At 48.2% G+C, this 24,299-nt stretch overlaps 1 protein-coding gene across 1 annotated transcript; it reads right to left on the bottom strand.

Annotated features, from left to right (window-relative positions):
* Positions 1-737: 737 nt before the first annotated feature.
* Positions 738-1,693, bottom strand: LOC142490807 (odorant receptor 131-2-like). The gene has a single exon (XM_075593231.1). The coding sequence runs from the start codon at positions 1,665-1,667 to the stop codon at positions 738-740; it is 930 nt and encodes a 309-aa protein (XP_075449346.1). The 5' UTR covers positions 1,668-1,693.
* Positions 1,694-24,299: the final 22,606 nt, after the last annotated feature.

A 24,299-nucleotide genomic window follows, 5' to 3' on the forward strand; every position in this document is an offset into this window, starting at 1 on the left:
ATCACATCCTGTATGTGACCCAAATGGTACCCACCCCTCAGGCTGACACTCTCTGGCTGTTGCTAGGACCGGCCTTAGTTACATCAAATGTATCTAAGACTGCAAAAGCACACAAGGCCTTTCTGAAGGAATAAACCCATTCAGTCCCTGCACCTAACAGGACTTACACTGGTAGGGCCCAGGAAAATAACTAGCGGCCGGAGCCTATGCTACATATATTAAACAATTCTTTAATAAGTAATGCTTTGGGGCTCAATTAACTGATGCATGCTCTGGAGAGAGTATTTACATGTTTAGACACATTTTGCTACAACAGATTGTTTTGTGTTAACTGCATAGTTTTTTCTATAATATTAAGGGACCTGAGACCCTGGCAGATATATTAATTACATAGTTTACATAAATTCTCGGTTGGTGGCAGTGGATAGACGTGTGTATTAACCCTGGTTGCATATATAAGTCACGTGCTCACTTGTGTGCTGTTTGTGACAGATGGTATATTGGGACGAATTTAGCTGAGATATTGTTCATTTGAGGGACTTTTGCGATAGTCAACATCACGTGCTCATAGGTGTGTCGTACTTGACAATCAGCAAGAGATTTTTTTTATAGGTGTATTCTATGCAGGGTTTTCAAAATCTCACAGGTTTCTTCTTCATGTCTATTGAAGCATGTGTACTAAAAGTTAAGTGTGTTACATACTCTTGACATTGTACACTGTAAGGTCTCTGGTGGTTCTATCCTAAAGTGATTGCAAAAGAGTGCCACTTTATTATATATTTGCGCAACACTTCGTCCCTAATCCCATAAATGAAAGGACTGAGAAACCGAGGCAGGCACATCAATAGGAGGAAGTTGGTTATAGGAAAAAAAGCAAAATAATCTTTGAGGTATGTCTCCGTAAAATGAGATGTGAAAGCGGACATGCATAACAGGAGCTGGAAAGCGTGGAGTATGACTGTTTTCCCAGCCTTAAAAGCAGATGATTTGTTTGAACTAAGCTTCCGTGCAATCAGCATGATCCTGATGTACGTGTACACGATTATCAGTCCCACCATGGTAAAGCTGAAGATGATGGTGATGTATCTCATGTTGTTTTGCATTGGGGTCTTTATCAACATTGGCCGGCCACAAATCCCACTGAGAGAGAAATACTTTGTCTCAACTGAGGAGCTCAGGGCAATGAAATCAGCAACACAAGGGCTGAATCCCACGGCCCATATGATTGCAATGGCAGCATGAGATCTCTGTGGGGTGCAAAGCTGTGCATGTCTTAGTGGGTAGCAAATGGCTACATAGCGTTCAAGAGACATGACTGCCAAGTAATAGGGGGTGGCCATAAAGGAAGTTAAGGATAGAATCACTAAGACAATGCATAATGGCACAGGGAGGTTTATCACGTATATGTTAAACACCACCAGAAAAAACCCCAGGACGAGATACAGTGTGTCATTAATGAGCATATAGACAAAAAGGACATAGCGAGTGTTCTCTCGAATATGAGCTGTGGTAAAGTAGACACTGAGTATAATTGTAAGGAAGTACAAGAAGATGCAGAAGCAGAGGACCAACAAGATTAGATAAGCCATCCTCAGACTCTCAATGTTCTTGTTGCTATCGACGGACACTTGGGTGATATTGCTGTGCAGAGCCGTAGAGTTCGCCATTTGCTGAATGACTGCGGCTGAGTTTTCTTGAGGTTTTCAAACTTATAACAAAAAAACAAACAAAAATAAGATTATGATCAGCGTAGAACCCGAAATCTATTCCAAAAGCGTGAACGTGTTGCAACATCTTATTTTGTTATTGCTCGGTTTTTCATTTTAAAAACAAAATCCATACTGTACTTGCAGTAAATAATTAAAAAGCAAAGACAGCTGAAAATAGTCTTCAATGAAAAGGACTAATCTGATTCGTACAGACAGTCACATTATAAAGGGCAATAAAATGTCCTTTTCTTGCCATTTTACGCTTTTTGGATAATGAGAAGAGCTGGACAGGAGATGTTTACTCCATATTCAATATGGTAAGAAGTTAACAACATGAATGGTGCATCAAAATTCCCCTGAGTGGAAGTTGATGCATCCTTAACTTTGCACCAACAATACCTCTCAGTAGCCCAGATACATGCACCTCTGTTAAAACTGAGTTTATATCGCACCGATAACATTTTATGATGGAATTAATCAAGATTGAGTTACTAATAAACCAGGTGCACGAAGTCACGATGTGGGAATGAATGTGACCATTAATAATGTGTTAATCACTGCATCTTGATCACTATTATAATATTTCTATCATAACTTTTTGTAATATATATTATTACAGAACCCTACGGTAGAAATAACATGAACCCATTTGATGCCTGTGGTTACCAAGGTTAACCCCTACCGCATTCCCCCAGAATGCCTAACCACCCACCCAGGTGAACTATCCCAATCATTGATCCCCCTACTTCCCCTCAAATAAACCTACTGCCCCCCTATAGACTAATATCCAATAACCCTATTAGCCAAATGTGGCTAATCGTGCTCATGGCCACTAAAAAAACATCATAAAACACGTATTAAAAAAAGGCCATTAATTGTCACTGTGGCTACCTAGGCCATCTCAATGGGGATCTAGATAGCCACATTGGTAAGAAATGGTAACGTAATAAAAAATAGGATACATTATCGATATTAAAACACACTACCTACCCCCCTTCCAACCATTCTTGCAATCACTGAAACCTGGTTAAATGACAGTAACACCGCCCTGTACAAAATTATCCCACAAGACCATAAAACCTATGCCAACAGCAGCCCATCAGGGTACAGAGGGGGCATACCCAGTGCCGTCTTAGTGCATGGGCACGCTGGGCAGTTGCCCGGGGCCCCCACAAGCATAGGAGCCCCATGCTAATCTATGCACAGACCAGAATTTAACACAAATTTTCAGATCACCCGCCTCAACATTTAAATCTCCCGCTAACTCGGTAGAAGGAGAAAAATTACGACTTGTAGCGGAGGGTTGGGATGTCTGCATTTGCGAGATAAATTTTGCAGTTTTTATTGCTTGCAATGTTACAGTATGTGAGTGGTTGTGTAGGCAGGGCCCAGTACACTGCTTTGCCCGGGGGCCTATAATGCTGTTAAGATGGCCCTGGGCATACCCAGGGTTTATAAAGAAAATATTAAATGTACTGTCACCAAAAGAAACACTTTTCTTTCTTTTGAGAATCTTACCATTAAAATTTAACTAGATAATTGTACAAACGTCTCTGACACTGTCATATTCTGACCTCTGGGACCTTTCAGTACATTTCTGATCGACATACAGAAAGTAGCCACAAAGCAAATCACTCCAACCAACAAAAATATCCTCTGGAGGTGAATTCCACTCTTACAGATGCAGCTGCCGTTATCCGATCATTTACCGAATTGGTTTTCGAGATTTCCCCGAATTTCTCATAAACTTTGCCACAGCAGACTAATGGCCCAACAGATTAACACAGCAGGGGTCGCCTTTCCAAACCCTGATTGATTATTTGCTCCACCTTTGGAGTTTTCAATGGGTGCATCGGAGCAGGGTTTGCTCTGTGTATGCGATATTCAAAACAATGAGATAAAAACCTCAGTGGCTAATAAAGCACAATGCTTTACTAAGCACAAAGATAATCAAGAAGTTAACCTCTCCCATCCCCACCCCCCTGGGTGGCCTATGCACCCATCCCGGGGCAACTACTTTGTTTATCATGTGATTTAAAAAATGTATTTCCTTTCAAATGTTTTTATTTAAAACAAAATTATCGCAAAAGCTCTATTACCCACATTTGGCTAATAGGGTTATTGCCAATTAGTCAAGTTGGGGGATGGGTAGTTTTTTTTGGGGGGGGGGTGAGGGCGGGGGGTAAGTGATGGGTGTAGTTGCCTGAGAGTGGTTGATTAGGCCACCCAGGCGTGGTTGTCGGGGCTTGGAAGAGCAGTGCTAGTAGAGAGAACCTCATCTCCTAAAACCTCTTGCTCCTACTCTAATTCCTATGCTCATACATATTTTCAACTCCTCCCTCTACTCTGGTACATTTCCCTCCTCTTTCATACATGCAGCAGTCATACCATTACTCAGAAACAGCAAGCTTGACCCTACCTGTCTCTCTACCTATCATACTGTCTCTCTCCTGCCTTTTGTCTCTAAAATCCTTGCACACCCTGTATTCTCTCGCTTGTTCCATTTTCTCACCACTGATTCTCTCCTAGACACTCTACAATCTGGCTTCCGCACTGCTCACTCCACTGAAACAGCCCTCACTTAAATAACTAATGACCTCCATGCTTCCAAAGACAGAGTTCATTATACTCTGCACATATTACTCGACTTCTCTGCAGCCTTTGATACTGTGGATCACCCTCTTCTCCTTCACATTCGCCATACACTTGGTATCCGTAACAAAGTTCTATCCTGGATCTCCTCTTACCTCTCTCATTGTACTTTCAGTGACTCTTTTGCCAACACCTCCTACTCCTCTATCGATCTCTCTGCGGGGGTACCCAGGGCTCTGTCCTCGGACCTCTTCTCTTTTCTCTGTGCACACTCTTTAGGTGACCTTACCACATCTCTTGGGTTCAAATATAACCTCTATGCAGATGGCATACACATTTAATTTTCAACCCCTGACCTTACACTTGCTGTAAAGACCAGTTTCTGAATGTCTCTCTGCCATATCATCCTCGATGGGCCCCCGCCTACTCAAACTTAACTTCTCAAGAATGGAGCTTGTCATATTTCCTCCCAAACCTTGTCCTACAACCTCCTTCTGCATTACTCTTGGAAGCACTATCATACAGTATACCCAGTATCACAAGCATGCTGCCTAGCGTCATATTTGACTCCTCTATTACATTCTCCTCTCATATTCAATATGTAACCAAATCTTGTTGCTTTTTTCCTCCGTAATATTACAAAGGTACACCTTTTCCTCTGTTGCTCTACTGCTAAAACTCTGACACAGGCACTCAGTCTCTCCCGTCTCCACTACTGTAACTTCCTGCTGTCCAGCCTTCTTGCCTCCCACCTGTCTCCCTTACAATCTATCCTAAACGCTGCTGCCAAAATCACTCTACTCTTTCCTAAATCTGTCTCAGCGCCTCCCCTGCTGAAAATCCTCTCCTGCCTGCCTATCAAATCCCGTATCACACACTCAATTCTCCTCAATTTTAAAGCATTACACTCTTCTTTCTATCCTTATATCTCAGCCCTAATTTCTGCCTATACACCATCATGACTCGTTCTGCTCAAGGATGTCTTCTCTCTACCCCCTTTGTATCTAATGCCCTCTCCCGCCTTAAACCTTTCTCACTGACTGCCACAAACCTCTGGAATGCCCATTCCCTCAATAACCAATATCTTAAATCTCACCTCCTTAACGAAGCATTTGGGAAGGTCCGTGGCTGGTACTATATACTTCATACATCGACCTTCGCCCCTTGCAGACGCACTTACCAGAACACCTTCCTTCTGTCTCTGTACATTCTTCCAGTTACCAATTGTATTGTAAGCTCTTCGGAACAGAGACTCTTTTTTCTAATGTTAATTTTACGGTATGTTTGAAGCGCTTATTCCCATTATGTGTTATTTGTATTATTTGTTATTTATATTTTTATGTAACATGTATTACTGCAGTGAAGCGCTATTTACATTAATGGTGCAATATAAATAAAGGCAAACTGTGACGGTTCTCGTCTCAAATCAGGAAGCGGACCCTCAGGGCTGAGGTAGGAATGCAGAATAACCGACTAGAGCCCAGCGACAGAGTCCTAAAGGAGTATACGTAGTCGGTAGGCAGACAGTCAGGGCTGGCGTCAGTGGTTCAGAGTCCAGACGACAGGCAAATGGTCAGGGCAGGTGGAAGGCAGCGAGGTTGGGGTCACGGTCAGGGTCAGCAACAGGGATTCCAAATAGGCAAAAGGGTAATGCGTGACAGCGAAGATCAAACGGAGCTGCAGCAAACAGAATTTTGCTTGGCGTCTCCCACCAGGAACAGCAGCCTTATATAGCAGGCTGCCAGTACACAAAAGGACCAGTTTGAGCAGAAAGGGCAGGCAGTCTGGAAAATCTGAGCTGGCAGCAAAACCTGGCATGTATCAAGCAAAATCCTTACACAGATATGTAGCAGGGTACCCTCCCTTGCTTCCTCCTTGGCAGTGCTCCCGTCGTGTGGAAGGGTTTAGTGAGCTGTGTCGGCCATGTTGTGGTTGGTGCAGTCACATACATATGGACTACATGTAAAGCAGCGGCCATCTTGAGGTTGGCGCTGCAAGAGGAGGAGATCCTGTCATTCAGGATATCCTCCGCTGACTGGAGATGGCGTGTCAGTCCAGACGGAGCAGGCGTAGGGAGAGGTAGCCTCTGGACTAGGCCATACACGTTCCCATAGGCCCCAGTTAGTTTCCGCTACACTGGCTGGAGCGCCTCGCATCAAAAGTGCTACTGGGTGTGATGGTAGTGATCCCATCAGCCGTTGTTTGAACCGGTACTGATCCACCACTGCGGCCAAAATTATTTTCTTAGAGATCAGTGTCCAAAGGGATAGTTGGAGCCTGCGTGCAAATGCAGATAATGCTTCTCCCTCCTTTTGGCGGAAAACCTTAATCTGAGCCAGGAGCCCATCCTCGTCGCCTTTGCTGGTATAAGATTGGGTTAAGAGTTCCACTAACTCGTGAGCGGTAACGTCACCATCTGTGTCTCGGTGTATCCGTACAAGTTGCGAGGCCGGGGATAGGAGGCATTCGGCCAGCCTCTGTCTCTAGACGGCCTCTGAGCAAGAAAACTCATCTAGAACGCGGAGAGCGTGTTCCCTCCAAGCCTCGAACTCTTCTTCTCCTAAAGGCATGGGTACTATCCCGGAGAAGGCCTTGAGATTTCTGTAATTCTGCGACTGTGAAGACATATTAAGGGCCTACAGTAGTTGCGGTAAGGTCAATCCCAGTGCGGAGCCGCCACTTGATAAGCGACCATCATTTCCAGCCCTTGGACTAGGGATGGGTGACTGTGGGGGACTCCCGGCCCAGCTGAGGGCCCCAAGTGCGGCACTTGGGGTGAAGGTTACACGGGGTACAGGTACGTCTACCCTGTTGGGGGTACTGGAGATTGGTGCAGGAGTCGGCCATCCCCCGAGGAGATGGGGGACGTTGCGGCTTGAGAGGGGGCCTCTGAGGAGAGTCATGAGATGAACATTTTCCAGATCTCTACTAACTAAGGATATATGAGCGGGTAGCCTTCGGGCGGGGCCTCTGGTGTATGGAGAGCCTGTGGAGCATCTCCCTGGCATATTTCTTGACCCGACGTTAGTAATATCGTGCTCTACTGATATGTGGTATGAAATTCGCGCCTTCTAATCCATGCTTTGCTTAGACCGAGAAAGTCATATTTAGGTGGTCCCTGATCCCTGTTTGGAAAATGAGAGCGGGGACATTCCCCACTGCAACCGTGGCTGGGTGGTTCTTTGACCTTAAAGGCCCAGGCATGGACCTCCTGTCTTGAGGGCACCAGCATGGTGGAGAATTAGATTGACTTAATTTGGACTGAATAGGGCACCCCAGGTCTGAGCTCTCAGCAGCGCCTCCAATTGTAGCACAATTTTCCCCACCCCCTGGGAGATATGGCGGCTACTGTGTGTTATGGTGCGTTACCTGTGGCTCACAGGAGGGCTGAGCCTCCACTGCTTGGAGCCTGGGATGTGTCTGATTCGTCTGGTGACATTGCCTCCACCTGTACGGGATCCTACTATGTGGGATAACCCCGTTACAGGACCTCATGCAATAAAACACACACTGCTAAGAGTAACAGTTTTGCTGTATGCAATAGAACAAACACAATGTACAATTCTACCAACTAGGCCACGCTCGACCGTACCCTCAGCACCTTCCCACATCATGTCCACACCTGGGTAGATAGATAGTCCCCCAAAGTCCTGAGGGGCCCTTGGGCACCCAACCACCCTGGTGTCCATGAATAAAACCAGAGCAAAATCGCTCAAAATTCTGGTGCTATAAAGTAATCACCAGTCTCTTGAAGAACAGAGGAACAGTTCTGTTGTATATGGTATAAATTTCGCTCTCAATGAGAGTCAGTTACTCACGGCTTGGGGATTAGGCTGGTCAGTAGAGGAAGTCATGCTGTTTTGGATCCTGTGGGTCCGTTGATCAACCGCTCCGCGTGTCCTGACTGGATGCAAACTTCGAATGGCTTATCACTTGTTGCACCAATGATGTCGAATGCAGGGTCTCAGTACCCCCCACGCCGTGTATCACTCCATTGTTAGCGGTCTCTGCAGTTCAGCGTCTCCGCCTGCAGAGAGTCTTGATGGGATTCCCAGCCTCTCCTCACTGATAGCCTGACGTCACCTCTTGCCGGGTAGATAATAATGCGCTAGTATGGCAGCCTGCATTCACAAACAGCATGTAGATGATCTTCTGTTCTTCGTGCTGCCTGGTGTGTGGAAACCAGCATGCAACAACTCCCATCCAGGAAAAACCGGGGCACAGCATCAATCGTTGGATAAGTAATTCAAAAGGTTTATTCATATTAAAAACATGGACAAAAACAAAGTACTGATACAGTCACTCTAACGCGTTTCACACGCAGGGTGCTTTATCAAAGAGTAACAGGTGCCTTCTGAATAACTTTCTTATAGCACCTCCCTGAAGCCTCCTTCAGACTTCGTCCAATCACACAAATAATTGTGATCTCTTCCAGGTGGTAGTATGTAAATGAAGAGATCACAATTATTTGTGTGATTGGAAGAAGTCTGAAGGAGACTTCAGGGAGGTGCTATAAAAACATTATTCAGAAGTCACCTGTTACTCTTTGATAAAGCACCCTGCGTGTGAAACGCGTTAGAGTGACTGTATTAGTACTTTGTTTTTGTCCATGTTATTAATATGAATAAACCCTTTTGAATGACTTATCCCACAATTGATGCTGTGCCCCGGTTTTTTCCTGGATGGGAGTTGTTGCACCCTGGTGTCCACAAGTAGCAATTCCCACCCGTGTGTCCGCCTCAGAGTTGGGTGGTGTCCGGAAGGAGTGTCCCACCGTAACAGTCTCTCTCTCCTAAAGGTTGGTCTGGTGCCAGACCCCAAGCGCCAGTCCACAGCCGCATCCTGGCTGTATACCTGAACTGACGGTGCAAAGCGGGGCAATGTCCCTGTCTAAGGGGCAAGTCCCTATCGCAACCACAACCTATGTGGCAGGCGGGGCCTAGCTTGGGCTTAACTGGGGTCTCTGGCTCAGTGCAGGGGCCACTGACACCTTGCACATACACACCCTACCCCTCTGATGTCCCATCTCCGACTGACGAGGTCCAAGCACGCAAATTGTATCTATATTTGTGGAGCAGGGAATCTGAGAGCCCCTTTGGCTTATCTGGGGCACCTGCATACTTGCCCCTATTCCTTATGGGGCTTGTAGTCCCATCGGAGCCCTGTTTCTCTAAGGGTCGCCTCTTGCGCATGCGCGATCTCACTGCGTATGAGTGCGCAACTTCACCATGGCAGCGCCCTGCACAGGGAGCCGCCGGGAACCTCCGGCAATGCAGTCGCTGCTCCACAAATCCTGTAGCGGAGGTAAATGGGGAAACCAGGGGAGAGACCCTGCTATATATATATATATATGTTACACTACAACATTCTCCCCCCTGTCCCACACCCAATGTAATAGTATATATATAACAGTCTTCGACAAATACGGTCCCCTGGACGCCCGGGGCGACTGCATTTTACCCCCTGACGAGTTGTTTCGGAGGGGCGGCAGTTTGGCATTCTCCTCCTCCAACTGCACTTAAAATGGCCGCGCAGCAAAAGCAGCGCGCCACATGAGCAGTGTCAGCCCCCTCCCCCCGCCCTTAGCCTCATCCTACAGAAGCGTGGGAGGAGCACCATCAGACAGGAGCCACCAGGAGTGTTGCAGGGCCTGAGGGGGGAGTGCGCCTGATGCCAACATGAGGTGGAGGATATGAGGTGGAGGCAGTGGCAACAGGGACTGGACCAGGTACCGTGGAAAGGGGGACACATGCACACACCACCGCACCCCACCCCCTGCAGAGCCGAGGTAACTATCCCGGGCCGGGTGGCTGCGGTGGGTCGAGCCCCAGCCATCCCGGTGCTGTGTCTTCCCAGGTCCCCGCTTCCCCCCCGGTCCCCGTGTCCCCCCACCCCCCCGGTCCCCGTGTCAGCCTGCGGGGCAGGAGATGGGAGCGGGGCTTTCCCCTCAGGTCCCTGCTTCCCCCCGTTCCCAGCGTTAGCCCGTGGGGCAGGGATGTCCCCTCAGGTCCCCGCTTTCCCCCGGTCCCCGTGTCAGCCCGCGGTGCGGGAGATGGGAGCGGTGAAGTCTCCTTAGGTCCCCGCGTACCCCCGGTCCCTGTGTCCGACCGCGGGGCGGGAGATGGGATGTCCCCCCCTGTCCCTGTGTCAGACCGTGGGACGGGAGATGGGTTGTCCCCCCCTGTCCCCGTGTCAGACCGCGGGGCTGGAGATGGGATGTCCCCGTGTCAGACCGTGGGGCGGGAGATGGGATGTCCCCCCCTGTCCCCGTGTCTGACCGCGATGGGTGCGGGGCTGTCCCCTCAGGTCCCCGCTTCCCCCCGGTCCCCGTGTCAGCCCGCGGGGCATGAGATGGGAGCTTGGATGTCCCCTCAAGTCCCCGCTTTCCCCCGGTCCCCGTGTCAGCCCGCGGGGCGGGAGATGGGAGCGTGGATATCCCCTCAGGTCCCCATTTCCCCCCAGTCCCTGTGTCAGCCCGCGGGGCATTTGATGGGAGCTGGGATGTCCCCTCAGGTCCCCGCTTCCCCCCGGTCCCTGCGTCAGCCAGTGGGGCGGGGATGTCCCCTCAAGTCCCCTCTTTCCCCCGGTCAGCGTGTCAGCCCGCGGGGCAGGAGATGGGAGCGGGGAAGTCCCCTCAGGTCCCCACTTACCCCCGGTCCCCATGTCAGCCCGCGGGGTAGGGATGGGATGTCCCCACCTGTCCCTGTCCCCGTGTCAGCTCGCGGGGCGGGAGATGGGAGCGGGGATATCCCCTCAGGTCCCCATTTCCCCCCAGTCCCTGTGTCAGCCCGCGGGGCATGAGATGGGAGCTGGGATGTCCCCTCAGGTCCCCGCTTCCCCCCGGTCCCTGCGTCAGCCAGTGGGGCGGGGATGTCCCCTCAAGTCCCCGCTTTCCCCCGGTCACCGTGTCAGCCCGCGGGGCGGGAGATGGGAGCGGGGAAGTCCCCTCAGGTCCCCACTTACCCCTGGTCCCCATGTCAGACCGCGGGGTGGGGATGGGATGTCCCCACCTGTCCCTGTCCCTGTGTCTGACCGCGGGGCAGGAGATGGGATGTCCCCCCCTGTCCCCGTGTCAGACCGCGGGGCGAAAGATGGGATGTCCTCCCCTTGTCCCTGTGTCAGACCGCGGGGCAGGAGATGGGAGCAGGGATGTCCCCCCAGGTCCCTGGTTTCCCCCGGTCCCGGGGCGGGAGATGGGCACGCGGGATGAGGGGAGCGTGGTGGTGCTGGTCGCGGCCTTTCCTCTCCCCCCCACGTGTGTGTGTAGAGAGAGAGTGTGTGTGTGTATATATGGGAGAATGTGTGTGTGTGTGTGTATATATATGTGGGAGAATGTGTGTGTGTGTGTGTGTGTGTGTGTATATGGGAGAATGTGTGTGTGTGTGTGTGTGTGTGTGTTTGTGTATACATGGGATAATGTGTGTGTGTGTGTGTGTGTGTGTGTATGGGAGAATGTGTATGGCAGTGTGTGTGTGTGTGTGTGTGTGTGTGTGTGTGTGTGTGTGTGTGTGTGTGTGTGTGTGTGTGTGTGTGTGTGTGTGTGTGTGTGTGTGTGTGTGTGGATGGGAGTGTGTGTGTGTGGATGGGAGTTTGTGTGTATGGGAGTTTGTGTGTGTATGGGAGTGTGTGTGTATGGGTGTGTGTGTGTCTGTGTGTGCATGTGACACCACAGGTACCCCCCCAATTAGTCAACCCCTCACCAACCAGTAGCCCAGTCCCCAGTCACCCCCCCTGTCAGTCAGTCACTCACCCTCCAGTAAGTCAGTCACCCCCACCCCCCAGTCAGTCACCCCCCAGTCAGTCAGTCACCCCCAGTCAGTCAGCCACTCCCCCAGTCAGTCAGTCACCCCCCAGTCAGCCAGTCACCCCTCCAGTCAGTCAGTCTGTCACCCCCCGTCAGTCAGTCAACCCCCCAGTCAGTCAGTCACCCCCCCCCCAGTCATTCACCCCCCCCCAGTCAGTCCCCCCCTCTCTGGTCTCCCCTATCTCCCCTCTCTCTGGTCTCCCCCCTCTCTGGTCTACCCCCTCCCTGGTCTCCCCTCTCTCTGGTCTCCCCCCTCTCTGGTCTCCCCCTTTCTCATCTCCCCCCTCTCTGGTCTCCGCTCTCTCGTCTCTCTCCCCCGTCTCCCCTCTCTCCCGATGTCTCCCCTCTCTCCCCCGTCTCCCCTCTCTTCCCCGTCTCCCTCTCTCGTCTCTCTCCCCCCTCTTTCTCTCTCTCCTCTCCCCACACTCTTTATCGCTCTCCTTCTCTCTCTCTTCTCCCCTCTCTCTTTCTCTCTCTGTCCTCTCCCCTCTCTCTTCCTCTCTCTCCTCTCCCCTCTCTCTTGCTCTCTGTCCTCTCCCCTCTCTCTTCCTCTCTCTCCTACCCCCTCTCCCTTTCTCTCTCTCCTCTCCCCTCTCTCCCCTCCCTTTCTCTCTCTCCTCTCCCCTCTCTGTTGCTCTCTCCTCTACCCTCTCTCTCCTCTCCCCTCTCTCTTGCTCTCTCTCCTCTCCCCTCTCTCTTCCTCTTTCTCCTTCCCCCTCTCTCTTTCTCTCTGTCCTCTCCCCTCTCTCCTCCTCTCTCCTCCTCTCTCCTCTCTCTTTCTCTCTCCTCTCTCTTGCTCTCTCTCCCCTCTCTGTCTCCCCTCTCTGTCTCCCCTCTCTGTCTCCCTTCTCTGTCTCCCTTCTCTGTCTCCCCTCTCTATCTCCCCTCTTTGTCTCCCCTCTCTGTCTCGGTATCTGGATATCTTATTTACCCTGTATATCTTAAATGTCCTATACAGTACTAGACCAAAATAACCTATACTGCTTTTTTCCAGATTTGACTCTCAAGCTTCAGATGGGAGACATCGGAATCCCCCCTAACCCAGAAGACAGGTAGGGAACGCCTCCCCTCCAACATATAACATTGCAGGAATGAGGTACCTGGACATTGAGGGACTGCGGATCAGGTAAGATCCCAGGTGGGATTGCTGCTTCAGATATTGTGAAGCGGGTGCATCCAGGCACTGGTTAAGGGGTGCAGGAAACTAGTCATGCACATCAGGCTTTTTTTTGTAAATCTGACATGTATACACACATGTATACACACACGCGTAACCAGGACTAATTGTAGTATAATGTAATACAATAAATAAACTTTTGTCAAAAACGAATGTTGTTCTTACTAGGAATTTATTCAATTTCTTTATCTTTGAAAGCGGGGCGGGACTAGGTGGCGAGTCGATTTTGTTTGTTTGGGTGATTTGTCGACGTGTGTGTGTGTGTGTGTGCAGTCACAGCTGGCGGGAGGTGGGGAGCCACCTGTTCGGATCGCCGGACGTTCCACTCTCCCTACCCCCCTCCTCCTTTCCACTTTGTGTGTGTGTATGGGAGAGTGTGAGTGTGTGTATGACACTGTGTGTGTGTGTCACTGTGTGTGTGTGTCACTGTGTGTGTGTGTCACTGTGTGTGTGTGTGTCACTGTGTGTGTGTGTGTGTGTGTGTGTGTGTGTGTGTGTGTGTGTGTGTGTGTGTGTGTGTGTGTGTGTGTGTGTGTGTGTGTGTGTGTGTGACACTGTGTCTGTGTGTGTGATACTGTGTGTGTGTGTGTGTGTGTGTGTGTGTGTGTGTGTGTGTGTGTGTGTGTGTGTGTGTGTGTGTGTGTGTGTGTGGCACTGTGTCTGTGTGTGTGATACTGTGTGTGTGTGTGTGTGTGTGTGTGTGTGTGTGTGTGTGTGTGTGTGTGTGTGTGTGTGTGTGTGTGTGTGTGTGTGTGTGTGTGTGTGTGTGTGTGTGTGTGTGTGTGACATTGCGTGTGTGTGTGTGTGGGGGAGACAGTGGAAGGGAGAGAGAGAGGGGGAGCTAGAACATTAAATCCCGGGCAGCGCCGGGTATATCAGCTAGTATATACAGTATATATGACAACCACATTACTGAGGTCCCTTTAAATCCCAAATAAGGCCGGAAACACAGTACTTCTATTTAAGTGGGGTTTATTTATAGGGGTTTAAGTAACATATTCGCAGGTCCACCGTACCTTTAAGACAACAAAACTAAAAGCATAAATAAAAACCTATCCTGGTCAGGGATCTAACTTACTTCTTCAGCCCTGTCTACTGGGCAGCTAGCTAAGCCAGTTCACACCCCAAAACATGCCTTGGCATAGGCAATAAAGAAACAGCATAGTCTTTTGTCATATTGTAGCAATAGAAAGGGTTTTACTTATCTTAGTCCATCTGGCGATGTCCCTGCTTCAGCATGGCTCTTTCAGCAGTGTCTCTCACTCTCTCTCAGCTTCTTTACACTGCTTCAGCACGGCTCTCAGCAGCTTCTCTCACAATCTGCCAACTTCTTTAACCATCCCCTGGTTGCTGGGGAGCCCCTTCTGCCTCCCTACTTCTCTGAGGGAAAACCAGTCAGTCTCTCTCACTGCCTCCCTGGCTTTCTGGGTCAGGCTCAGCCTGTGACCAAATACTTCCTTGTTTTTGAAGAGATCAGCCCAGGCTGATTAATTAGATTTCAGGTGTTCTTGACAACTCCAGGGAGGATTAACTCTTTCCAGCACCTAGATGCCAGTGCTGTTAACACTATATATATATATACATATATATATGTATATATGTGTATATATATACAGTGTTCGACAAACCTATACATTTGCACGCCCCGGGCGAGTGGATTTAACATCGTGGTGAGCTCGTATTGGCCCAAGCAGCACACGTGTGGTAGTAGGTGGCGAGTAGATGTTTTTGTTCGGCGAGTAGATTTTTTGGTGATTTGTCGACGACTGTATATATATATATATATGTGTGTGTTGCTCTACAACATTCTCCCCCTTGTCCCACACACAATGTAATAATACACCCTGGACTACTCAAAAGCTTTGCATTGTCTATGGACACAACGTTGCTGCCTGCAAACAATTACTCATATTTCTAATTATACTGCTACTCTCTTTATCACGGGATATTGAACTCAATCCAGGCCCTCCATTTTCAACTCTGTCTCATACGTAGGGTGACCACATTTTAAAAAGTTAAAACTGGGACACCTTAAAAAATTCTTTCTAAAACAAATGACAGCACTTAAAAATAAATATTGTTATGGTGTTTGTCTTATAGTGACCCCAATTACGCTGTATTATTGATTTATTTCTCCGTTCCCACTTCTCACCCCATCCTCTCTCCAACCTACACATTCTCTCTCCCCTCCACCCTGTTCTCTCTCTCCACCCTCCCCGTTCTCTCTCCCCTCTCCTCCCCATTCTCTCTCTCCCACAACCCCATTCTCTACGTCTCTCTCACCCTCCCCCATTCTAAATCTCCCCCCATCCCCATTCTCTGTCTCTCCCTCTCCGTCCCATTCTCTATAAGAGTTAGGCAAGAGATTGGGAATGGATTGATCCTGGTATTCTTGATTCAATAATTTGACATCAACTAGGCCCATCTACTGGCAGCTTTTGAAATCCTGTATTTCAACTCTTCTAAAGTAAGGTGCACAGCCTTATATTGTGTATCTACCTTTCTGATAATGATTTTGCTACTTAAGTCTATTCTGTTTGTCTACTATTTCCTCATGTGTAGCGAATGTCAGCGGTGCGCAAAGTGGGGGGCACGGAATATTTTTATTTGGGGGGGGGGGGGGGGCGTGGTGGTTGCAGAGGCCCCGCGCTCTTCCCTGAGTAATTTAAATTAAATATCGGGGGATCACACTGGGCCCCTGCAACCTCAACTTACCGAGATTCAGCCGGCTTCTGGACGCGTCACCATGGTGTCAATTGAATCTGGGGGTCACGTGATGTCACATGACCCGCGGCGGCATTTGGCGCCGGTTCACCAACATGTGGGGGCATGAGTGCTGGGGCTAGCAGGCAAGGGGGCGCTGCGCAGAAACTTTGCGTACCCCTGCAGTATGTTACTCTATCAACTACAACCTTCCCCCCCCCCCCGGCCCACACCCAATCCAATACTACTACACCCTAAAAGCGTCCATGACGGTGACAATGCATTTGTTTTGCCACCGTCGCTGGCACCATAAGCGCAGCCTAAGCCTAAATCCATAAATCCATAATTCTCCCCAAAACATGGCTTACCCATAAAAGTTTGATGCAGCTAAAAAAAAACAAAAGACAGTGGCAATGCACTCACAAGTCATCCCCCTACTGATACACGCTACATTCATTGTTTAAAAATATATATGCAGCCGTTCATTTAATCTATTAAATATAGCAGGGGAGCGCAAACTTTTGGAGCTGCGCCCCCCTGCCAAATCCCATTCGCTTTCGCGCCCCCCCTTACCTTGTTTGCAGGGGTCAAATGACGTTGCCAAGGCGATGGGCAAGTAATGTCATATGACACAGTGGCAACGTGTCTCAGCAACTTTCCTGAATCCCGGTAACAGAGTTACAGAGGCCTCGCAATCCCCCAGCAATTGAAATGCTTCGGGGAAGGGTGCGGGGCCTCTGCAACTACCCCCCACTGTGTGCCCCCTGAAATATAGCAAAATCAAAACATACCCAAAACATATAGTAAAACTCATACCAGTCATATCCCCTCATTTATCAAATGTGATTATAAAAAAACACCCATGTAAATATAATAATGGTCCTTTCATAGATAACCATCTAAACAATTACTCACTATTGTATTACAAGAATAGTCCTTATTTTATATTTGAGACCTTTGAAATGACGTATAAGTGAGGAAATGTCCCTTTCAAGGGCTCTGTAAGTTTGCATTGAGCTCTTTTGATGTCAGTTTTAAACTTTTCTCTTGGTTTCCTCCTTCTTAAACTCTGCCAGTCATGGTTATTAGCAGCTCTTTTTAATGGGGCTCCACTATCTGTATTTGATTTTTCCGTGAATCAACTGCTAGTTCCACTATCAAGGACCATCTAGTCAGGAGTTATTAAGAGGAACATTCAAGGACTAGTAATAAGGTCAATACGTGGGAATAATGTGCAAGGATGGTTCAAATATGCCAGATATCAAGCATGTGAAGGACAACAAAAGTTTTGACAAAGCTGATGGAACAATTGAAAATCATTCATTAATTGTAGAAGCGGTGGAGATGTATATATTTTATCCTGTCCATGTTCCTGGACTGTCGGAAAAACAAAAAATAATTTAGGAGATACCAATTGGCTGCACTATATAAACAGCGTGAGTAACGGCCAATAATAAAGTTAAACTATCTTTGGAATTGGATCCATACTAGTAGGAGCCTCTATGTAAGAGGAACCAGCAGATGTATCAGGGAACAACTAAATACCGATAGTGGGGCCACATAAAAAAAGCAGAAAATAATAATCACTGACTGAGCCTGAGAAAGGGCAAAGCTAGAGAAGAGTATTAAACTGACATCACCAAAAGAGCTCAATACAAACTTATAGAGCTATTGAAAGGGACATTATTTTCTTACTATACTTCATTTGAGAGGACTCTATAATATTGGGACTATTCTTGTAACACAATAGTGAAGAGATGTTTATCTATGAAAAGGCTGTAATATTTATGGATATACCTTATAATTGCATGGGGAGCATTTACAAAAGTCTCCCAGCTGCAAAACGAGTTAAAAAAGAATTGAATTCAATTTTTCCAAGGGAGAACTTCAATTCCCTTCTCACTGAATTCCTTTTCATTGATAACTATGGTGCTGTATTGTGCATTGGTGATGTGTAAGGTTGGGCAATTTTGCAGGTTCAAAATCCGAAGTTTGAAGACAATTCAAAGTTTCAGTTGAACTTCGTCTGAATGTTCGAATTAGAGTGAAAACACCCCAAAAGTTATTGTACATGTGTTGGATTTCTTTTTTTATAAACTGAGCCAACTTAAAAAAACAAAACAAAACAAAAAAAACAACACATATCTGTATCAAAGGCTGTAAAACTGGGGCAAAAAACAGCATACCAGATTTATCTAAGAAGAAAATACCATTGGTTTCAATGGAATGATTTTCCTTGAAGTATTTTTGCCCCAGTTTTGCAGACAAGAGATTGTGTCTTGTGCAAAATCTGTCCCAAAATGTTTTAAGGAGAATTACATTTAAATCAACTGGATTGTATAAGCATAAAGAGAAAATTGGTGGGGGGTGGGGGGGTTGTGGAAATCTGATGTTGCTTATTGTTTTATTTGGCCACCAGTCTTTCCCAGTTATTGGGTACAAAGAAAGAGAATCCTATATTTGATCAAACACACATAATTAGCTAAATTAACGTATCAACTTTTTTTATTCAAAAGAATTACACAGGGTTTGATTTTCCTCTGACTACAAGTACCAAAACACGTGAATTTAGTTATGGGATTTAATTTAAAATCCTCAGACTCTTATTTTAGGTGAAATAAAAGTTATACTCACAGTGCAACTGTTCCCTTAGCATTGCAGTCCCAGCATACTGCACAGGTAGATATTAGAAGTGCACCTGTTCCGTTAGCATTGCAGTCCCAGCATACTGTACAGGTAGATATTAGCAGTGCTCCTGTTCTGTTAGCATTGCAGCCCCAGCATACTGTACAGGTAGATATTAGAAGTGCACCTGTTCCGTTAGCATTGCAGTCCCAGCATACTGTACAGGTAGATATTAGCAGTGCTCCTGTTCTGTTAGCATTGCAGCCCCAGCATACTGTACAGGTAGATATTAGAAGTGCACCTGTTCCGTTAGCATTGCAGTCCCAGCATACTGTACAGGTAGATATTAGCAGTGCACCTGTTCCGTTAGCACTGCAGTCCCAGCATACTGTACAGGTAGATATTAGCAGTGCACCTGTTCTGTTAGCATTGCAGCCCCAGCATACTGTACAGGTAGATATTAGCAGTGCTCCTGTTCCGTTAGCATTGCGGTCCCAGCATACTGTACAGGTAGATATTAGCAGTGCTCCTGTTCCGTTAGCATTGCGGTCCCAGCATACTGTACAGGTAGATATTAGCAGTCCAGCGGCTGTAGGTAAGATTCTTATAGAAACTGTCATCCTAAGGTATTTATCTCCTCCTAACTCCCTATTGTATTCAGCATCATTTACTCTTTGGCTGCCATACAGACTTGCATCACCCTGTCCTGCAATACTTTGCCTATCCCTCCAGCAGGCGAAGGGTTACACATGTAGTGAGATTTCTCCGGTCACAGCATTACCAGATCTCCCAGATGACACACCAAAATCAGAGATTTGTTTTTTATCACAAACCTTCACCAATCCAAGTAATTTTGTAGGTATATAGTGTACTTATTAAACGTGTGTGGGGTTCCAGCACTCAAGAATCACAGTAAGCGGGTAGCTTGAATCACTAGTATGATGTATCATGATTTATAGCATATTATAATAAAGTAAGGGATGATCCCTATAGTATGGCAGGCCCTGCAATACTCCACTAGAGTGACAGGGGCTATCTGGGGCCTAAGGGGAAAGGTCTGGGCTAGTCCAGGAAGCTGACTGCTCCCTGGACACTTCCTTCCCGGCTCCGTCAGGACTGAAGGTCATCCTAGATCCCCGCGTAGGATATCCTGGATTCCTCCATGCTTCCTTCCTGTCTTTTCTGGAAGTGCCCCGTCCAATATAGCCCCCACGATCTCTATTTCCCATTGAATTGTATTGCGGTGTCACATCCAAGATGGCTGACGATTCTGCGCATGCGTGTCAATTCCAATATGGCCACTGCCACTACCACATATCTCAGCGGAGAAGCGGAGCATCTCCCCCACATCCAAGGTACGGAAGGGTGAACCCACTACATCCTTCGCCTGGTGGAGAATTCAACCTCCCCGCTGAGAACTAAACACACACGTTTATATAATGAAAACATAATATGTATATACTTAAATGGCATTCAAAACTTAAGTCAGAATAACAATAATGGAGGCTAACTTTCACCGAGATGACTGCTGAGGTTCATAGTGGGGTGCGCCTAATGAATCGTAAGCCACCCTCATTGGAAGGCATCTCAGTCTTTGACTCCGACAAACTTCTTCAATCTCTTCTAATTCTTCGTTGTCAGAGATGCTACCATCGGCTTGAGGACCTTGCCCTCTCATAGAGTGAATTTCATTAACACCCTTTGGGGTGTAGATAGAACTCTTTGGTGCAAGAGACCGCCTGACTGCTTCAACTGGGGATGGTTCCTTAGTAACAGGACCATGGCCTTATCCTTCGTTGGAGTTTGAAGATGTCCCTTCTAAGGGATCCTCACTTTCCTCAGATAACTGATCCAGTATAACGTTTGAATCTTCTACTTGTCTTGCCTTTGAAAGGTCAGCTTCACACTTGAGGAATGGGTAACAGGTGATTGCGATGCCAGACCTTTACCCTGCCTTCCGAATTCTTGATGCGGTAAACAGGGAGCCCAGGCATCTGAGATTCCACTTCAAAGGGAACGTCTCTCCAACGGCCAGCTAACTTGTGCTTCCCCAGTATTCCCAGGTTCCGTAGAAGAACCTTGTCTCCAGGCTGAAGCTCCCAAAATAGTACCTTGCAATCATACCTCCACTTGTTCTTGTTTAGCTTAGCAGTGGCTTCATCCGCCAAGCTATATGCTCTCTGGAGGTTGTCCTGCAGCCGTTGTATGTACTGGTAGTGAGTGGTATTGGAGATTCCATCGGTGGACACCCTCAGGCGAATATCCACCAGCAACCTGGCTCAACTGGATCAAAATCGCGCACCCCTTTGCATGCGTGCAGGGGTGCCCAGAGACTTTGCCATCCAGTTATTCATTCTGTGGACATTTTATTTAGTTTCCCCACCCCAGTAAGTGGTCATTAAGTGTAATTGTGAAGATTTGTGCGTTTGTTTGAAAATAAATAAATCACAATTTATTTTGCCCGCCTTCTTGTGCTCAATCCAGAATCCCAAAATATAAATATGTTCATAAGTACTGGTCTACCGTGACAACACCACTCCTGTTCAGGATCCTAGAAGCTGTCTGAGCTCTTCTCTTACCCCTTGGTAGGGTAAGAGGAATTGGTTTCCCTACCACTCCCCTGCGGGAGGGCCTCAAGCTTGTCAGATCCCTGACAGCCTGGATAGGGTAAACCTTGCCTCTCTCACGGTAGAGGCAGGCTGACTAAATTCAGGAAGTCAGTCCACTAAGTACAGATCCAGTAAGACCCACCCCTGTGCCTCTTATTGGACACAGGGCCTGAGTGCCTACCTTCTCTGACTCACTGCACTGCACTGTGTGGGGAAAACCCATGATTACTCCTGGCAAACCAGCCCTTACCAGGTATTACTGCACAGGAGGGGAGGCAGAATAGTAGTCCAAACTAGCCATGGCTACATATGTAAGGATAGAACAAAAGAGAAAGCGCACAAACACCCATAGAGAAGTACAGTTTTAATAAAAATGTATATAAAAACACATGGCTTTCACTTACATGGTGTCCTAACTAAAACCCTTCACACTTTTAAGGGGAAGAGTGGCGCCCACTCAGGGGTCCTATCAAGGCCTGCGTAGTCCGGATCCTTGTGTGCTGTGTACACTGTCGGTACAGTTGCTGTGACGTCACCCACTGTGCAATCTCCGCAGCAATTTTTTTGATAACCGGAGGGACCAGGACTTCATCTCAAGAATATGGGCTACCAGCCAAACTTCAGGAAACACTGCCAACCCTACGCGTTTCGTGATATCAATCACTTCATCAGGGCAGTTACATTTACATTACATTTAATTAGCTGATTACATTTGTTTATTTGATATTTCACTGTATTATTTAGACACTTTTGGAAAATAGTTATCCCTTACACTTTGTATTCATTTTTGATTTATATCTTTATATTATTTCCCTTAGATCATCACTTTAGTAGCACACTATTATCTTCCCTTCAACATGTGAGGATTGATGTAACACACTGAAGACTACTACTATAGCACAGTGGACAATTTCCACTCCGACCAGCATTATTAACTGCTAATTCCTCCAAAGCTACAGTATCATAACAACCAAGCATGGAGAGCAGTGTGGGTGAGGGAGGAGGGTATTGAGAAGCCTGATACTTTTGGGAGGCGGAGGGTGAGTAGAGAAAGGGATCTGAATTGTAAGCTCTCCGAGGCAGGAATTTCCTTTCCTTTTGTCTGCTCTTATGTAAGGGATCGGGGGACACGTGCCTCTCAGTGGGTCCCCGTCACCTCAGACCCCAGTGCGGCTGTCAGCTCCGGTTCCCCGCTGCCTTGGCTCCTTACCTGTCCTGCCCCCACGCCATGCCGCTCTTCCGCGGCGCACGCCAGATCCTCCCGCACGCGGCCGGGGCGCGCGCACGGCAAGCTTACAAAGTGCACGCGCACCCAATCCTCTTACCAGTCCTCCTGTGCCACTGGCTCCGCCCCCATCGACTGCAGGCAATTGCCATTACTCACACCTCTGACTCCCTCCCTGATCACCTGGACCTATCCCTGGGATCACCCAGACAGGCCTCCACTCCACCCCTTGCTACCATTGGCCCTCCTGCCTTTATAACCCCAGTCTGACCTCTTCTTCCTTGCTCTGTATAGTTTCTCTGTGACTCTTGTATGCAGTGTCTATGCCAAGCTCTGTTCTCTGTTACAGCTCTTGTTCCTGTCCCTGCCCCTGTTGGATACCTTTGGATTTGATCTCGGCTCTGTTTGACTACGTGCACCTCGCAACCCCTGGATTCGGCTTTGGACCTCACTACTATCTCCTTCCCCTGACCCACGGCTCTTGGATTTGGATCTCCGTACCTCTGGCACCCCGGACTCAGCAAGTATCACGTTAACCCTTTCTCACCAGGCCCGGCAACGCACCTTACCACACTCCGGGCATGCCTTCACTGCTGTGGGTGCGTGTTATACCCTTACCCACCTCAGTACTGGGGACTGGCCAGGTCTGCGGGCATACAGGCGTTATATTATGCAGAGCCCAACAAATGCAGACCCCCCTGAGGTGGGCTACGGTGTCACTATGGATCACTGGCAATTTCTGAGTGACCAAGTAACCGCCGTGGCGCAAAAACTTTCTAGACTCTCCCTGTGGGAATCTCCAGCTGCATCGTCACCCCCTGCCCCGGAGCCACGTATTCCTCCTCCCAACCGGTATGCCGGTGACCCTGTTTCTTGCCGGGGATTCTCGAACCAATGTGATGTCAAGTTCGAAATGTCCCCATCTCGGTTTCCCACTGGTCGTTCTAAGGTGGCCTATGTCTATGCCCTGCTCACTGGCGACGCTCTCGCTTGGGCTTCTCCCCTCTAGAAACACAGATCCGACATAACCCAAGACTATCCCAAATTCCGGCGAGAGTTCCAGCAGGTCTTTGACACACCAGCGCATAGGGAGACTGCCGCTTCTTCCTTATTTCATCTCTACCAGGGTCACAGGTCGGCTGTAAGATACGCGGTGGAGTTCCGCACCATCGCTGCAGAGACTCAGTGGAATGATGAAGCTCTCACCGCGGCATACTGGCAGGGCTTGTCCGAATCCCTCAAGGATGACCTCGCGGCTCATGTTCGGCCCTCAGCTCAAGAGGATCTCATTGCCCTCAGCATCCGGATGGACCAGCGCCCCCGTTTACTGTCACCCTTGCCTGTTTCTCCTAGGCCTCCTCCCTTGGCTCTTCCTGCATTGGACGCTCCCGAACCGATGCAAATCGGTAGCCAACAGCTTCGGACCGCTGAGAGAACACGCTGCCAAGATGAGGGTCTCTGCTACTACTGCGGTTCCCCGGAACACCAACTACGTCACTGTTGCTTGAAACCGGGAAACGAGAACGCCCAGTAAAGGTAGAGGGGCTTCTACTGGGTACCATTTCTCCTTGCCCCTCTTCCCCCAAGGAGCTACCGAAGAGAATCCTTCTTCCCATAACTCTTTAGGGTCCTAATGTTAAGGAAGAGATTGAAGCCTTCATCGACTCCGGGTCTGGTGGTAACTTTTTGGATCACGATTATGCCTGCAACAACCAAATCCCGTTAGTCAAGAAGAAGTCACCCATCGGCCTGGAGGCTATCAACGGCCGACTGCTTCAACCAGCCTTCATTATATTCCCCCCACCCTGACCACCACGGATGGTCATACTGAAGTCATCACCTTCGATGTTTTCCA

The sequence above is a fragment of the Ascaphus truei genome, chromosome 3 (assembly GCF_040206685.1).
Source record: "Ascaphus truei isolate aAscTru1 chromosome 3, aAscTru1.hap1, whole genome shotgun sequence".
NCBI lineage: Eukaryota > Metazoa > Chordata > Amphibia > Anura > Ascaphidae > Ascaphus > Ascaphus truei.